The sequence below is a fragment of the Leptidea sinapis genome, chromosome 43 (assembly GCF_905404315.1).
Source record: "Leptidea sinapis chromosome 43, ilLepSina1.1, whole genome shotgun sequence".
In the NCBI taxonomy this organism is placed as follows: Eukaryota; Metazoa; Arthropoda; class Insecta; order Lepidoptera; family Pieridae; genus Leptidea; species Leptidea sinapis.
In genome coordinates, this window is record NC_066307.1 from 8,533,530 (window position 1) to 8,551,324 (window position 17,795).

The following is a 17,795-nucleotide window of genomic DNA, read 5'->3' on the forward strand; positions in this document are numbered from 1 at the left end:
AAAATATATGTAAAAAAATACTCCAAGCTTTTTAAAATAGTTTGTCATGAAGCGAAAACACGTTTCATTGCAGATAAAATTAAAAACAGTAATAATAAAGTAAAAGCGACTTGGAGTGTAATTAACAATGAAACTGGTAGATAGAATTGCCGTGACACCTCTATCTGTTTAAATATTAATAATCGCGTTATAAATTCGGAAATAGAAATTGCAAATGAATTTGATAAATACTTCTCCGAAATCCCGATTGTCACGACCAAATACCTTAACTCTTCGCCAAAAGCAGCATACGATATGCTTAAATTACACGTACCAGTATCTTCTACTGATTTGAAATTTAAGTATGTTACAGGTAGCGATATAATAAAAATCTTCAAATTAATTAACCTAAAAAATACAAAGGACTATGGGGCCATTCGACTAATATTGTTAAATACATACTTGACATTATAGCACCTGAATTAGCAATAATATTTAATTAATGCATAGATGAGGGTGTGTTCCCTGACCTCATGAAATACAGCAAAGTTATACCTTTGTTTAAATCGGGCAGTTCTTTTGACCCTGCTAATTTCAGACCTATTTCAGTGCTGCCTGTTTTTAGTAAAATTTTTGAAAAACTTTTGCTTCGACAGCTACAAATGCATTTTTGTAAATTAATGAACAAAAATCAGTTTGGTTTCACTAGGGGCTTATCAACTAAAATTAATGCGGGTACTAGACTCATTGAGCACATCTTTGACGCCTGGGAAGAATCACAGGATGCATTGGGCATTTTTTGTGATTTGTCAAAAGCATTTGACTGCGTCCACCATGAAACTTTACTCCTAAAACTAAAGCATTATGGAATGAAAAATAGAGCCCTAAATCTGTTAAAATCATATTTAAGCGAAAGAGTTCAGATAGTCGATGTAAATGGCAAACGGTCTTCGGGTAAACCTGTGGGAATAGGTGTTCCACAGGGTTATATTCTCGGTCCTTTCTTGTTTCTTATATATATTAACGATCTACCGTTTAGTAGATGATAGCCATGAGATTGTATTGTTTGCTGATGATACTTCACTTATTTTTAAAGTGAAGCGACGTGCGGATATTGATGACGAGGTAAGCAATGCACTCTCAAAGATAGTTCGTTGGTTTGAGACGAATAATCTGCACTTAAACAGTAAAAAAACAAAGTGTTTACGGTTCATTACACCGAACACAGCGGAGGTACAAACCAACGTACTTATAAATGACCAGAGATTGGAACTTGTGGACACTACGGTCTTCTTGGGTATCACGTTAGATAAAAAGCTTCAGTGGGGTCCACATATTACCCATCTAGCAGATAGACTCAGCTCTGCGGCATATGCAGTTAGAAAGATTAGAGAGTACACGAATGTTGCGACCGCTAGATTAGTGTACTTTAGTTATTTTCACAGCATCATGACGTACGGTATATTACTATGGGGTCATGCTGCTGACATTGATATAGTGTTTGCACTGCAAAAGAGAGCTGTTCGTGCTATATATCAGCTTGGTTATAGACAGTCTCTCAAAGAAAAATTTAAAGAAATAAATACTGTTTATTGTCAGTACATTTATGAAAATTTAATATATGTTCACAAAAATCGTCACCTTTTTGCCACCTTAATAGTGATTTACATTATTATAACACTAGAAATAAGGGATTGCTTGTAACTAATTCTAGTAGGCTTCATAAGATACATAATAGCTTTAAGGGTAAATGTATACACTTCTACAATAAAGTCCCAGCCACTGTTCAGGCATTATCTATAAATAAATTTAAATGTTTTATAAAGAAATGGCTCTGTCGTAAATCCTATTACTCCACTGCTGAATATCTAAATGATCGGACAGCCTGGGACTAGATTGTGATTATTTTATAGCGACTGTACAATATTGTATATTTTTATTGAAAAGAGCGCATAAAAAAGAATGCTGGGAGAGTTTCTTGCGCCGCTTCTTCTCTCTCAGAGCGCCATTTGTTTCCGAAGCGGTAGTAGTATCTAGTAGTATAAGAAATGACATCAAAAAGAATTTTAAAGGAATCAATTTTGAGAAAATAAATGCCTTTTATGCCTTTTTATAAAGAGAGAGTGATTATATTTTTTGTTTCGCCATGCGTGACTGTTTTTTCAAGGTCAGCACACCCGGTGTGCTTAACAAACTTGACAGCGCTGCACAGATATTTTGTTTGCTTTTATTTGCGTCCATAAAAATAGGCTATTATTGCTGTGAAACGTGTGAAATATCCACTATTTATTCATCATCAGTGACAATTTTAAGTAGAATCGAAGGAAATATGTTGCGATGTTGTGTTTTACGTTGTAAAAGTGATAGTGAAAGAGTCTGAAATTATCTGTCTCATGTTGGCCACACCAAATCGATGTCTAGTTACTATACTTGGTGTAACACAAAAGTAACAGGGTGAAATTGGTTTCTAAAATTTTCTGACGTTTGCGACATTCGTTTTTTTTTTGTTTTTGGTTTCTTCGTCCATTATAAGGACAGGCAAAGGGTTCAAACCCATGCAGCCGTATTCATTATTTAAAAATTAACTATAAAAGTCATCTTTGCAAGATTTTTACAATATTGTTCTTTCTACAAATGTAGAATAGCAGGAGCAATAAATATTTTTTTTGTTTTTTGCTTTGTTACGCCAAAGAAATATAGCTTCTTGCGCGCATACATAAGTACACACTTTTTTTTATATAAATCAACAATTAATGGATTAAAACAATTATCCATATTTTTATTGGTTGAAAATATTACTCAATATTATTTATCAAATACAATTTTTGTTATTGGTTGATGTTAATGAATTTGAATATTTTACCCTATTGTAGCTTATAATAAACATGTTAATAGGTAAAGTTTAATGCACATTTAAGATTCAATGAACGTTAACGATAAATCCTATTTATAATATTTACAATTTGCTACTTCTTCGACTCATTTACACACATCAAAATGGTGCCGTATCTCTGCATTCCGTCTGGATATTTTTAACCAACTGTAACTTCATTAAAAACCTTTCCGTTCCGGGAAATAGCTCACGCGGTATGCCTCAAACGGGCGTGATTTTGGCGCTCGCGTAGCGTTATATTATATTACGTGTATTAACAGATTACTTATACTTAGGATGATTTGAGTGATTGTATCTGAAAGCTCTTACTTCAATAGCTATAAGACCATGCAAAATAAACCATCTTATAAACTAAATAAAGGTCAGAACTTGGTGAGGGAATAGGGTGCCGAAGGGCACTCTCGGTTTTGGTGTATCTAAAAATTTTTATGCTCTGGGGCACTGCCGATTTCGGAAGTTAAAACAACAATTTTAGTAATTCGAGATTGCGTGAGGTGTCGTCATCAGCCCAGGCTGAAATGGTTGATGTTAATTTGATATTTTAATGTGTTAATAATGTTAATTTTGTTTTTTGAATGCGATATGAAGTTGATTTTAAATATTAGTTAAATTTATTGGTTGATAGTTATATTCATCATTTCTAGTGCACACCATACTTTAGTGGTGCACTACTGAACCTGTATAAATAGCACTATACAGGCTGTTCCATGTGTTTGTCAGCAATTTTTTGTGCCTATTTGAAGCGCCACTCGCGAGCGTCCAGAGAATTAATTTTGATGTATAATGCAAATGACTGCGAGAGAAACGTACAATACTCTGAAGTATTGCATTTTGAATTAATTTCAGTCGATTTCCGTGTTAAATTTATACTTCAGAAATCAACAATAAAGTACACTATTTTTTTTATAAATAGTTTCCCTATTGATGTTTGATTAGCTGCGGTTGTCAACTCTAGTTTTAGTAGCGCAGACTCTCGCTACATGGCCAACAACGCCGAAATGGCGAATATCAAACAGGCACAAAAGCACCCTGCACATAATACATTACGTATATTATGTTACGTTGCACACCTTACATTATTTGTTACAGTGAACAGATAAGTCATATTAACATTTTATTATATTTTTAAGAACAAACAGATTGGTGACGTGATGAAAGAAAATCAAAAGCTGAAGAGAATGAACGCGAAACTTGTATCAATGTGCAAGAAACGCGGCAAGGACACGATGGAACACGAGCGAGAGAACGTCGACCCCACGAATCAAATTAATTGATTTTAATATTTTAATTGTTTGACAAAATTGTAATAATTATGATTGTGATTAATTTTGTTTGTCTGTCAGAAGCTGGCTTTTGTTTTTTTTTTTAATTTGTTTGAAAACAAGATTACGCTGTGTTTGATTCGATTTTATATAATGAATAATTATTATCTAAATTATTATATGGACAATGACTGTTGCTGCTGCATTCCGACACGCATTTATAGTGACGTTGAGTTTGTCACCGGTTTAGTATTATTAGTAGATACATAAAATCGACAAATAATTATAAATATATTGATTTTATTTCCGCAATCGCGCAAATCAACTGCAATAATGAAAAAATGATTATTAATATAAATACAGTGAACACATATAAAGCATGGAAGTATTTCTTACGCTTTAAATTAGCGCAACTAAACCGGTAGAGGGCAGGGCTTACAAATGTAATGACTTGGCTTCGGTTATGTTCACTTTTTTTTCGAAACGAAATGAAAGTAATTTATTTGTATGAATCGTGGTAACATAGATAACAATAATTGGTAGATGTACAGCACAATATGCCAATATATCGGCATACAAATATTTCAAATTCAAATTCAAAAACACTTTATTCATGTAGGTCACGGAAATGACAGTTATGAATGTCAAAAAAGTTTTTTTTTCTTATTGAATTTATCGCTACTTCGTAAAGGGTTTGAGCTAATGAGAAGAATTTAATCGTCAATATTGGAATTTTTATATTTATACTCTTTTTTCGACTCATTCTTCTCTACCTATATATAAAATAAACAGTTTAGATTCCTACAAGACAGGAGTCGTAAAGATTATGGATAAAAGCTTTTCAATTAGTTTGTATTTGTTTTTATTAATATTCTGGTGACAGTTTAAATTAATTGGCACCAGAACAGTTAATACTCATTATTAAAAAAAAGATTTTACTCAAAAGATATTAAATGAAACCGTCGCTAGCTAAACTCTCCTGCAGCACCAGAGGAATCACAGAAATGTTGCTGGCCTTTTAGAAAAGTCTACGCCTTTTTTTTGAACGTATACAATAATGTAGCTAATATGTATAGGTCAAAAACCCATTTTTATCATAACTGATCCGCTCATACATGACGCATCATCGCCACATATCGTCACAAACATTGACAATGTCAAGCGCGCCAACCAGTTGCACTTGGTGACTGTAATCATGTCATGCCGAGAACCAATCACATTAATCACGTTGGGCGCATGACAAAAGTAACTGACACATTCTAATATCGACCTTGATTCAACATCATTAAAACTCTTTATGCAGTGGTTAAGTTAACTGTATTGTGACTTAATTGTGTGAATTCTTGGCGCTATTAATCAACGGTAGATAGATTGAAAAGACTGCTTCCGTGTTTCTTATGTGTTCACTGTATATATAGCAGTTTTTAATTGTTTTAAATTATATTGGTGCAAGTAGTTTAATAAACAATGTGATTTTTACGTGTTTTTCTTTTGTCTGATTCAATTGAACAAGCAAAATAGAGATCTCATTCATCTAAGATTTTTAGTAGAGGATTATGAAGAAAATATTTTTATACTACACCTCTTTGACAAGATTTTAATAATCTTAATTGATATTTGCGAGTTAGCGTGTCGTCATGCACGACTGGCTTCCTGATTGGTTGCTCGATCTCGTGTGATGATAAGGTGAAGTGTTGTTATTGCGCAACTCTCATTTTTAGTGAGACTTGTAACACCAAAACACCGGTTCGTTGCCCCATCATAATTTATGCGTATCATACAAATAAGTGGCTCGCTGTCGGCAAGTCTCGCTTCTCTGAAAGTTCTGAGCCCCTGGTACTACTTACGTTGGCGGTCAGCGGCTCTTTCTCATCAAGTTCCCAAATTACCTGTTTGCAGACTCTAATATAACAAACGGTGCGACCACATGTTAAAAGTAAAAACTAACTCTTGGACAGATTAATAATAATAATACCAAATAAAATAGTTTGTATTTTCTACAACATTTACATTAAGTATAACTTAGATAATTTATACGTCTATATAGAGCCTCTTGCTGCTAGACAACCGATGAAAACAGGCCAGGTTTATTACTTTAGTGTGCTTGACAAGCTACGTCTTACACTCGCGATTTGTGTCACTTTGTTTTAAAGGTCAACAGTCAACCTCAATTTTTTTCGATTCTCACAGCTGTGACAGTCTACCTAGACTTATTTTATTTTTATTTTACAACGTTAGAAAACTTACAGCTAGATACATATTAAAAAATAATCTATTCTACAACAGAAAGCTTTTACAAGTTTTCACAAATAATAACTAATTATTGTGTATAGTCGTTTACCTACATTTAATAGAATATTACATAACCTACTTTTGCTTTATATAAATTAAAAGTTTTTATTTACTTGACGTCTAAATTGAAATGGTGTCGTCTTGAATAAGTCAAGGTTGTATTCACTATTAACTCCATTATAAAGTTTGCATGCTCTTATAAGAAAACTGTTCTGTCTATAATTACATTTTGCGGATTGTATTTCAAGTAGGCCTTGCCTTTGGGAGCTGACAGTGGTTCGTAAGCGAATCTGCTCTAGCAGTTCTGCACAGTTACCTTACCTCTACCGTCTGCAACACGTCGCCTTTCTTGGAGAGGCAAAAAATGTAATTTTTTACAGCGTGACATGTAATTATGGTAAAAGTTTTTTGTACGGAATTGTAAGTAACGTATAAATCTTTTCTGTATTGCTTCAATGCGGTTAATGTACACATTATAAACTGGATTCCATACTTGAGATGCGTATTCTAGATGGCTACGAACGTAAGCACAGTATATTTTCATCAGTTTGATTGATGTTAGTTCAGAACACATCCTTATGATAAACCCTAATGTTTTATTAGCCTTAATAATTATATTGTTTATGTGTAGATCAAATAGAAGCTTTGAATCAAAGATAAGTCCGAGATCTTTAATGGATGATATACTATTGTTATTGATGTTCCAGATATTGAGTAGTTTTCATTTATGACATTCTGTTTTCTAGTATATGTGCAAATAAAGCATTTTGAAATATTGAGATCTAATTTGTGTTCTGCAGAATAACTAACAAATTTATCTAGGTCAGTTTGTAAAAGTTCAGCGTCTCTAACACAATTAACCGGGCAAAGTATTTTCATATCGTCGGCTTATAGTATTATTTTAGAATGTTTAAAATTAGAGGATATGTCATTTACGAAAATATTAAATAAGAGGGGGCCCAGAATGGATCGTTGTGGGACTCCTGAAGGAATACACATAGTAGCAGATTTAAAACCATTTTGAACAACAACTTGACATCTATTGGCGATATAAGCTTAAAACCATCGATATAAGTTGCCTCGAATCCCTATTTGTAGTAATTTATCAAGAAGAATAGAATGGTCAATTCTATCAAATGCTTTCTTAAAGTCAGTGTATATGACAACTACTTGGGAAGGCTCCGACATATACTTTGACAGTGTTTCAGTACAAAGAATCAAATTCGATGTGGTTGATCTTCCATGAAGAAAGCCATGTTGATTTTCACTAAATATGTGTTTTAGGACAAATTGAACTTGCTTGTGTACAATTTTTTCTAGAACTTTCTCAAAAACACATAGTTTAGAAATTGTTCTATAGTTTTCCACTCGGTCTTTAGGGCCACTTTTATGAATTGGTGTGATAAAGGCTTTCTTCCAGATATCAGCTAAAATGCATTCATTTATGGAACGTCTATAAAGAAGTGTCAAGGGAGTACAGAGATTATCGGCGCACCTGATGATTAGTAAGGGTGGAATGTTATCGGGACCAGCAGACTTGTATGGATCCAAGATCCATTTGAATAGTTTCAAAACTTCTTCACTTATTATGGGAAATATCACTGAGCGAGTTATTGACGACTATTGTTTCTTTATTATTGACGGAAACTGTGTTGTTGAGAAAGTTTGAATGAAAAAAATCTCCGAACATATTACAAATCTCCTCACCATTACTTGAGTATCGGCCCAAGTATGTAAATACAGCGGGGTAGTTGTTCGAACCCCTCTTCGACTTCACGTACGACCAGAAAGACCTAGGATTTTTGCTTATATTCGTCTCAATTTTTTTAATATATTCATAAAACATTTCACGCTCCATTCTAACAGCACGATCTCTTAAAGTGACGTATGAATTTAAATCGGAAAGATTGCCATAATTTTTGAATTTTTTGCGAAATTTGTATTTTTCCTTTAAGATTTTGATGAGGCAATTTATACCACTAGGGATATTTGCGGTTATTGTAAATTTGTTTAGATGGTATATACTCGTCTCCTAATTTGTATTATGTATCATAAACAAAACTTACAGCTTCCTCAAAAGTTTTATTATTAATATGGTATATCCAATCAACCTCATCAATTTTCTTTTAAATATTATCGTAATCTCCTAGGTTACACTGGTACTTTAAATGTGGAACACTTTCTAATGAATGTAGTTCAACAGATTCAGCATGACTTGTTAATGCTTTATGGTGGGCATCCTCAGGCACTAGAGGGCTGGTTGACTGAGAGACGGAAACCTCATTACTCGATAGTACAAGATCTAATATTTTATTATTTATGTTCAAAATTGAGTTATACTGTAAAAGATTGCAAATCGTAAAGTTGTCAATTAATTCAAATTGAGAGGTACCTTGTATATTACATGCTTGATATGAACAACCGTCCTCAGATATTTTCCATTTTAAGTTAGGTAAATTAAAGTCCCCTAATTAAATAAATTTGTCGGAAGGATGATTCATTACAATATTTGTTAGATTTGATGCGAATGTCGACGTCTGTACTGTGAAAGAGTTCCCTAAATTATAAATTATATATAAATATAAATGTGTATAAATACTCTCGTGGACTCTAGCTAACTTCACGCGGTATATAGGCAGCACATCAAGGCCGGGTAGACCCAGCGAAGTAGGCATTTAACGCTTACAAGAGTTGCCCACGATTACCGCAAAGCGAGTCGTGCGCTAAAGTCGCTGGCGTGTCACAAATCGTGTAATCAGGCAGCTGTTGTCAACTAAATTTAATTTAATAATTTCTTTTAAAAATAAAATATGAGATTTGACTAATTGTAATAATTCGTAGTAATCGAAAAAACCTAAGACATTCAATTTAAATAGATATATTATACAATAAACCCTAAAAAATATTTATCAATCAATTTATTGAAATTGTAGTTTGTTGGCCGGGTGTTCCAAGTGCGAGGTCTCCACTAGTCTAAGAGCTCGCGATGAATTTTGGGAAGGTGCTCTAGGCGTGTTGAAATTATTGTGAAAAATACAATTTCAACAAACACCTAATCCAGCTACGCAACTCGTTTAGCGAGTTAGCGGTTATTTTGATAATTCACAGCATACTACTTATGCAAAGATAAAATCCAAAAAAACTTTTTGAGGGGTCTTGGATTTTTTTCGAATTCAATAAATCCTAGACTAAAAGATAAAGAAAACCAAGTTGGCAAAATTTTTTTTTAACAAAAGTAATATGTATCAGTAGCCAAATAATCGTTAACTAGCTAAAATTGTATTATTTTTATAATTTCAACTTGCCTAGAAGAACTCCGTAAAAATTGTAGCGAACTTCCCGGCTACGCCTCAAATTCGAATCGGACGTGAAGTCAAGTAAAGCCTGATTATTCGCATCTCACAGTATAGGCTAAACAGTATCAGGCCAAAAAATAGGGATCGTTAAAAATAATACAATATTGTGAACAAAAATGATTTATGTGCATAATTTCGTCAAAAACACTTTAGGTCTAAAAAATTTCTACAATTTTCTTACTTGTATGACATAGTTTGAAGTTTCCAACATAATCAGTTTACTTTATATGTATAAAACTATATTCAATAATACCATTGCCATTAATTCTTTAAAAATCGTTCACATTTAATTGGCGTGAGCTTTGTCACGGTTGTAATTCACCAGGGTCAACATTTTCGTTTTCATCTTGATCATCAGGGAGGGTTTTCGTTATTATCTTGCATGGGTAAGTTTCTAATGGGCATACCACGTACATTTCTGCTGTCTATGATTTCGGGTAGCAAGCATTTCATGTAAAATTTTATCAATTTCGGTTTCATTTTAGTTTCCCAAAATAAATCATCTTTTTGTATGAATTTTGTGTATTTTCATTCTCGGCTGCCCATATAGCCAAAAGACACTGTTGTCGTTCTGACACATGTAGCTGGCCATGTATCTGATAGTACCAGTTTGAGTTTTTATTCACCGTTGTAGTTTTAGTATTTATATTATATTTTAAAATTTCTATTTTCTTTTCTTGTATAAAATTAGAAAGTCCTTTTTTGTGTGCTGTAATTGGACACTTGACTTCGACTACAGTATCTTCTCCAATTAAACCATCAGGCGTTGCCCCAATAAAAGGGTATTCTTTATCCATAAATAAACCACAGGGCTCAATGATAATATTTTCCTGCTGCTGCAACTGCAGCAAAGCTTGCTGCTCATGCTCAACTCCAAGTGCGATAGATGTGAGATGGGCCAAATTTTTTTTACAATAGGTTTTTAACGAGGGGAGCTGTATCTAATGTGACTTTTCTTTTACATATTGGTCCAAAGTTGGAAGCAGTTATTATATTTTTTCTTATTTCGAGTCACTCGCTACTATCTCTTTGAAATATTGTAGACCTCTCTACTTTGTGTCGATCAGATGTTAGTGTTTCCAGATTTTTGAGAAAATGTTCTTTTGATTTGTCATATTCTGTTTGCGACATATCGGGCAATGAACAAGCTGGACCATAGTCGTGTTGCACTTTAAATTTAATTTAAATCTTTTAGAACTCTACGTTTCTTTACAGGGGGTTCTCAATTTCTTCAGCTAAACCTCCGGGAGCGTTACTTGTTATAGCTTTTTGTATTGTTGATACTGTAGATTTTGTGTTAAAGGCTGAAAACAACGGCTGCCGCGCATCTTCCTTGATATTCCTTGCCCACTTTTAAAGCAAAATTGATTCGTTTACCCCCAGTAAGTTTTTTTAAGGTATTTGTGTTCACGTCTTCAATCAAACTACGTGACTTTGAAGCCACGTTGGACACAATAGCGTTTATTCTAAATATAATTGTGGAATTTTCAATCTTTTGCAGTTTGCCACCACTGTTTTTATCTTTATCACAAAAGTAATTTTGACATAGTTGATGATTACCATAAGCATGAGATAAAGAGTTAATAATATCATTGTGCAAAATGGATATTGCTACATTTTTAGGACTCTGCGAGGCCTTGTGATGTGTAATAAGTTTCACTATTGCCTTTCGCATTGTCATAATTTTTTGATTTGTAAGGGTTTTTCGGTGCGCCAATATGTATTTAGTTTCTGTGGTGACTGCTTTAGCTTTTTGCAAAAATTGCGCAATATATGATTGCGGCACTCTAATTTTTCAACCGTCAAATTTTGACTTTCATAAGTATTTGAGATAAGAATTTTAGAGTAGGTCGAAGAATCACCATCTCCTACCATTCTGCCATATATTATACCATACGTGGAAATTAAGTTTTTGAAACCTTCAACGATTATGTCGGCTTCCATTGAACTAGACGATCCCTGAAAATTTTTGAAACACAAGTGGTCTTGCGATGCAGTTTTTTTTATTTTCGGCTCGGGCACATACAAGACAATATTTATTTTTGACACCGAAGTAGAAAACTTCACCCGTATTTCTGCCAATTATGGCTGCTGCACCTGATGAAGCTTTATAGTTTGAACCATATGACCTAGCACACCATGCTCCATCCACATAGACATCTATGACAGCATAGCCGTTGTTGGTCCGGCCATCTGCTAAAGCAATCTCTTTTTCTTTATTGGCAGCAGCTTCCATTGTTTCACATGCAGTTTCTTCCCATTTCTTATAAAGTTTATTTTGCATTTGATTAAAGAATTTTGTAGAAAATATAGGAATGTTTATTGCTGAAAATAACTCTTCAATCTGAGAAAAACCATACCAGAGGCTACAACTCCAGTGGTAGCAGCTATATTAGCATCTACATGCTCGGTATCTTTGGTGTTTTCAGATAAAATAGAACAAATTTCTTTACACATATAACATTTCAATTTAAAGCAGAAGTTGCTTGATTTACAATCAAATAGATCATTATAGCGTGCTTTTTCATGGAATTTTTGTAAAAAATAATTTATATCAATTATTCGCCGTCCTGATAAGGGTTGGAAATAGCTTTCCTTGTTATCCATTTCAGTTATGAATGCGTCTTCATTTCCATCATTTTCTCTGTAACAATATAAAATAAGTTTTTGAGATAGTATAACGTGGAACCTACCGAACTGATGTTGAAAAACAATTTTATAAAAAATGTCATAGACTTTTAGAACTCCGTCGTTATTATAATTAGGTATAAAAAACAATTTTAAATAGACAAGTCATACAATACAAAGTTTATATACGTTGATCATGAATAATAATAATATAAAAATAATAATCGTAAAAACGTATGTATTTGTTATGTCAGTACTGATAACTTACTGAGTAGTTTCAGAATGTACTACTGGTCCTTGCGCAGATAACGAAGACATTGGTAGGAGTACATCTTGTATAGTATCATAATTCGGTGTTTCCGATGTCCTGGAATAATAATTATTTGTTTAATATTAATGTTTGTTAGATACTGTGTAAAACAAATTTTATTTTTTTTATGCCTCTGAACGACAACAGAAAAAAACTTACTTATTCGCAGAGGGTTGCAAATCAACAGGCTCTAATGTTATATAAGATGCGTGAGTCTTATTAGACGTATCGTTACACGGTTTTCTGAAATAAAACACTTCATTATAAAGCTGCATAGAAAAAATTAAGTTGTAAATATTTTATTAATTTTTTCCTGAGTCGCTAAAAGACTTGCGGGGCCAGTTTCGGCGAATGACGAAATTTTAAGCTATTCCATAGCTTCTATCGCGGGCCTTGAGCGTGGAGACCGAATCCAGAAATTCCGTAACGAAAATAACCTAACACTTACTTACTAGATCTATATAGATATTTCACCACGGTCATTACAGTTGCCGTGGAACAGCGGTTATCACGTATGCTTTTTGTGCAGAAGGTCTCAGGTTCGAGCCTGTGGTACGTCTTGATTTTTTTTAATTTCTTATTTTTTTTATCACGTTTTTTAATTTTTATCATTATGACAAGCATTTTTATTTAGTTTCACCTGTTCCGTTGTCTGTCTGTAATCAAATCTTGCAAGTTAAATTTTACTCACTTCCCGTTTGCTTTTTTTTAAATTAATTTAATCAAAATAAAATACTGCATAAATAAAATAAGTAAATAATTATGATTGCATAAGTTGATAAAAATTTTATGCAATAGCTTTACCGCGGCAGTCCCCGAGTGCCACACGTCTTTTTTTTTATCACAATTTCGACTTGCCTAAAGGACCATTCCAAGATTCGTCGAGATTTCTCTGACTAAGTTTGTTGCCATATCAACGTTTATATCATGAGTGTTGATGTGTTCAGTGTTTCCAAAGTAAATATTCGCTATAATTGATTGTTTACTAATACTGGCAGGGATATATTCTTGAAGTTCAAACACGGGCGCAGAGTTAGGTATCTTGTGCGCTTTCTAGTAGGTGCTTTCTACTATATATTCTGAGGGAGCGATAGGGAGTGAGAAAATAAATAGAGCACTTACTGTTCCTCCTTGTTTTTTTTTCCAACAAATAAACCTTTTTTATTTCGAGTAATTTTTGAACTGAAACAATAAAATATAGTATTATAAAAGATTGGAACCTACATCGAATGCGTTTCACTACTGGAGGGATTTTTTTTTAATATTCTTATTGTGGTCAATAGCAATAAATGAATAAAAAGTATAACTCACCATATTTCTTTCACAATTATTTTCGCCTTCAAATGTGATTTACACCTAATTTTATTTCTTTTATTTGCCATTTTAAAAAACAAAAAGTTTGTCTTAAAAGTTGTAAGTACCTATACGAAATATTTACACAATAACTAATAAGAAATAAACACATAAACTTAAACCTTACAAATACAATAACGCAAAATAATAAATTCACAATCTATTTTATATCGTATACTATTTACGGAACAGAAAAGAAGCGCGCGCGCAATAATTTGACACAGGTCTCACCTCGGTAATGTCCCACGAGACACTGGCGAACGACAAACGGATCAAAAATCACTTGAATAATCGGTAAAAAAATGTATAAATGTAATGAAAAAAAAACGATCAGGTAGAATCGATTCCAACATTAATTACCTATAAAGTGATATTAATTATAGGAGAAAAGGAGTTTCATAACATGTTTAAAATGGAATTTGGCTTGAAAAAAACTGTAAATCGAAGTGCGTTCGGGATTTTTTTCTATCGAGAAAATTGTATTGTATCGTGTATTAAACGGGTACATGGTAAGAACAAAGAGTGGATCCTAAAATCTATAGTTATTTCAGTTTCTGAATGTTATTATTTACCTATCAAAAATGAATTCTAAAAGTGGCAAAAAGGGGATAACCTGGCCTTAAATATCCACTAAAGTAAGTGTTAAGAGCGCGCTAGAAGTTTTCACTTCAAACAGCAAATACCACTCGTATAACATAATGTAGTCAGCGTGCATTCCATATAGGCAATTAGGCAATGCTTACTTTTAATAAGAACCTAAATTAATATGTACTACTAGAGTTATGTTCGGACGATCATAAAAGGTCTTTTTAAAAATTATTATTTATTATACAAATAACTAATTACAATGATATTAAAACATGTGTTACTTAAAACAAGTCTGGAGCGAAAGTGAATTATAAAAATATTAAATTATAGACAATCGAAGTTCAGCGTCAGCATCTATTCTCTTGTTCAATCTGCCACTCAGCTCTTTCACACCGATGGGGCCCCGGTAACGCCTCCCCCTTCAAGATGGAAGCGCAACTTGCAGCTTCCTCCAGCGTCCTCGCTGGCTTCTTCACTGGCTCTTGGGTTAGGCTTCACCCGCTTGTTCTTAAGCCATTGATAGATCTTTTTGGATATTATCACGAAGCCTATGAAGTATAATATTACTGTAGTCCAACTCGGAGTCGCCATGATGAGGGGCAGATTAACTTCATCTGGATCTTCCACCTCTCGTGCCTGGTTAATAAGACCACGGATGTTGTCTAATGATATATCCTCGATGTGCAAAGTGAAATCAGCTGGTGATTTATATGAATAGTCTTGTTGATGTGGCAATGGTATAATTTCATTCATATTTAAAAAAAATCTATGAGCTTGAAGTGTTCTATTCATTATTTGAATCACGCATCCTTCTGAAATAGTAATGATTTGGGATTCCTTTATTTTTTCGTAATGAGTCCTTCCATCACACATTTTCCTCACTAGCTCTTCCGTTGTTGGAATAACAATCCAGCTGTTGTCATTGATCTTCTGAATTTTCCCACTACGCAAAACCATTTTAGCTAGTGTGCAACTGGCAGGTTTGTGTTGCACCAGTGCGATAATGCAGTCTTCATTTTTCTTTATAGACAATTCATTTAGTTGGCTGCATAAAAGTGTAGTCTCGGAGATATGCCGGCATCCGTCATCAAGGTAAGCGTACCCATCACTTCCAAGTGCAAGGTATTTGGATTTTGGGATTATCGTAAGGTTTTGATTATCGTGGATGGAGTACAGGTGAATAAGGTCATAAATCTGAAGGTCAACCGAGGGGATTTCTAATATAAAATTTAGTGTGTGCATTGTTTTATTAGCTTTAACCACCACAGATTTCTCTATATACCTATTTCCGAGATTGGGTTGAGAAAATAGTTTTCCTTGATACTTAGAAATTCATTAATTAAATTATGAGCATTAATTATACTGGGATGCATGACTTTCATTCGAGCAAACGTAACTGCATTTTCTAATATCATTAGCTTATTTAAAATTAATTGTAAACTAAAACTTAATTGGACGTATATATCTAGAAAAAGTAATTGATTATAAACTAAATTATAACTATTAGAAACATTATTAACTATCGAGGCTAGTTTATTTTAATTTTAATTATTTTTTTTCTAATTCTGAGGTAAATTATTTAATAGTATTTTCCGCCAAAAAATTGATTTTTGTTGCTTGTTTTTAATATTATTAACGGTATTCTGTACGGAACTAATTTCTTGTTCTATTTTTTCTGCGTCATTATTATCCAAATTTCCAGATATTGCTTTGACTATTGAGCCAAGCCCGTTTACTAATCCTCGCTTAACTCTATAATTATTAGAATAGGATCTAAATAAGCTAAGTTTCTTATCTACCAAAGTAAAAGTGTAGTTTAGGTAATTTCCTGATTTTCCCGAATAATTTGTTCATGAATTTCTTCAGAAGGTGGCTGCTCGTCAAAATACTGGTGGTGATCATAATCAATTGGGTTACTTACCTTAGAGTAGTCGTTCGGGGTGTAGAACAACTCTTCGAAAGCAAATTGTGGCTTCTCTGGCTTATTCACGGATCTCATACTTACATCTGATACTTTTTGAGTCGGATTTTGTATTTTGTTGAGGCAGATTGGGTTGATGTCCAAAATCACTACGTACATTACCTGAAGTCTTGTGACCTTGGTGAGAATTCTTCCAAGGCAGGCTGGACTGTATCCACGGCTGTCGTTGTTGTGAATTCATATTATTTTGTTGGGGTACAAAATTAGGGTTGAATAACCGTGGAGGGTTGTTATTAACAGACCGCAAATAATTATTTTGTGGGAATAATCTAGAATAATCTGTTTTCTGTCTTATTTGTGAAGTAGATACAGTATTTGTATCAGGATTGGCTTGCCTAAAATACATTAATTTAGCTTCCTCCTGTCTAGCCGCAACAATCGTAAGCTCTAAAGACGTGGGTTTCATAATCCTAACACCTATTCCTACGTTAAATTCTAACTTACTTATATAATGTTCTATTACCATATTTTCATAATAACTTTTATCGGTATGTTTTCCGACTATAAATAATGTATCTAATATGTCCCTAAGTCGTTTTCCAAATGTTTCGGCGTCCTCCGATTTAAGGCGACGCATTCGAGTAAGTTCCCGCATTACTTGGATCTCGTTTCTCCTAAACGTCCTTAATAAAGCATATTTAACCTCCGGCCACGAGTCCAGTGAGTTTTCGTAGGCTATAGCATCTATAGCTGCGCCACTAAGCCTACTCTTAATTAAACTTATTAACACGGGGTGCGCTTGCCAGCCAGGCTCTATTAAACTAATAACGCTCTCTACTTCTCGTATATAATAATTTAATGTTTTGGGGTTACCGTTATATCTCGGAATTAAATCACCCATAGTCTTAATAACACTATCGCAATCTTTAAGAGACATTATAGCTTTCACTGTACCCTAGCCTTACTTAACAATGAAATAATTCTAAGAAGTATCCTATATCCGTGTGAAATCCGTGGCGACTTTAGCCTAACGACATTACACAATGAACTATATGATTATAACAAATTCAAATTATTTTTTCAATTTGAAGTAAGAATAATACAATATCAAAAAAAATTACGACAGGAAATAGAGCAAAGGAACTTGGAAGTAAAAGAGTACTTACCAAAATCTCTGCATCTCCCGTCGGACTTTGCCCCAGAACAGGATTTT

At 33.6% G+C, this 17,795-nt stretch overlaps 1 protein-coding gene and 1 long non-coding RNA gene across 3 annotated transcripts in view; one reads left to right on the forward strand and one right to left on the reverse strand.

The window, feature by feature from the left end:
- LOC126976950 (kinesin-related protein 4-like) overlaps nucleotides 1-5,613 on the forward strand; it is a 60,598-nt gene extending 54,985 nt beyond the window's left edge. For both annotated transcript variants that reach the window (XM_050825549.1, XM_050825550.1), the window contains exon 28: nucleotides 4,003-5,613. In XM_050825549.1, the coding sequence (XP_050681506.1) occupies nucleotides 4,003-4,146 (144 nt within the window). In that variant the 3' untranslated portion in view covers nucleotides 4,147-5,613. The remainder of the gene's footprint in view (nucleotides 1-4,002) is intronic.
- Nucleotides 5,614-11,500: 5,887 nt separating this feature from the next.
- On the reverse strand, nucleotides 11,501-12,963 carry LOC126976994 (uncharacterized). Its single transcript, XR_007732074.1, has 3 exons — nucleotides 12,880-12,963; nucleotides 12,679-12,777; nucleotides 11,501-12,426 (listed from the first exon to the last, which is right to left on the reverse strand). It is a non-coding gene; the product is annotated as an uncharacterized LOC126976994 (long non-coding RNA).
- Nucleotides 12,964-17,795: the final 4,832 nt, after the last annotated feature.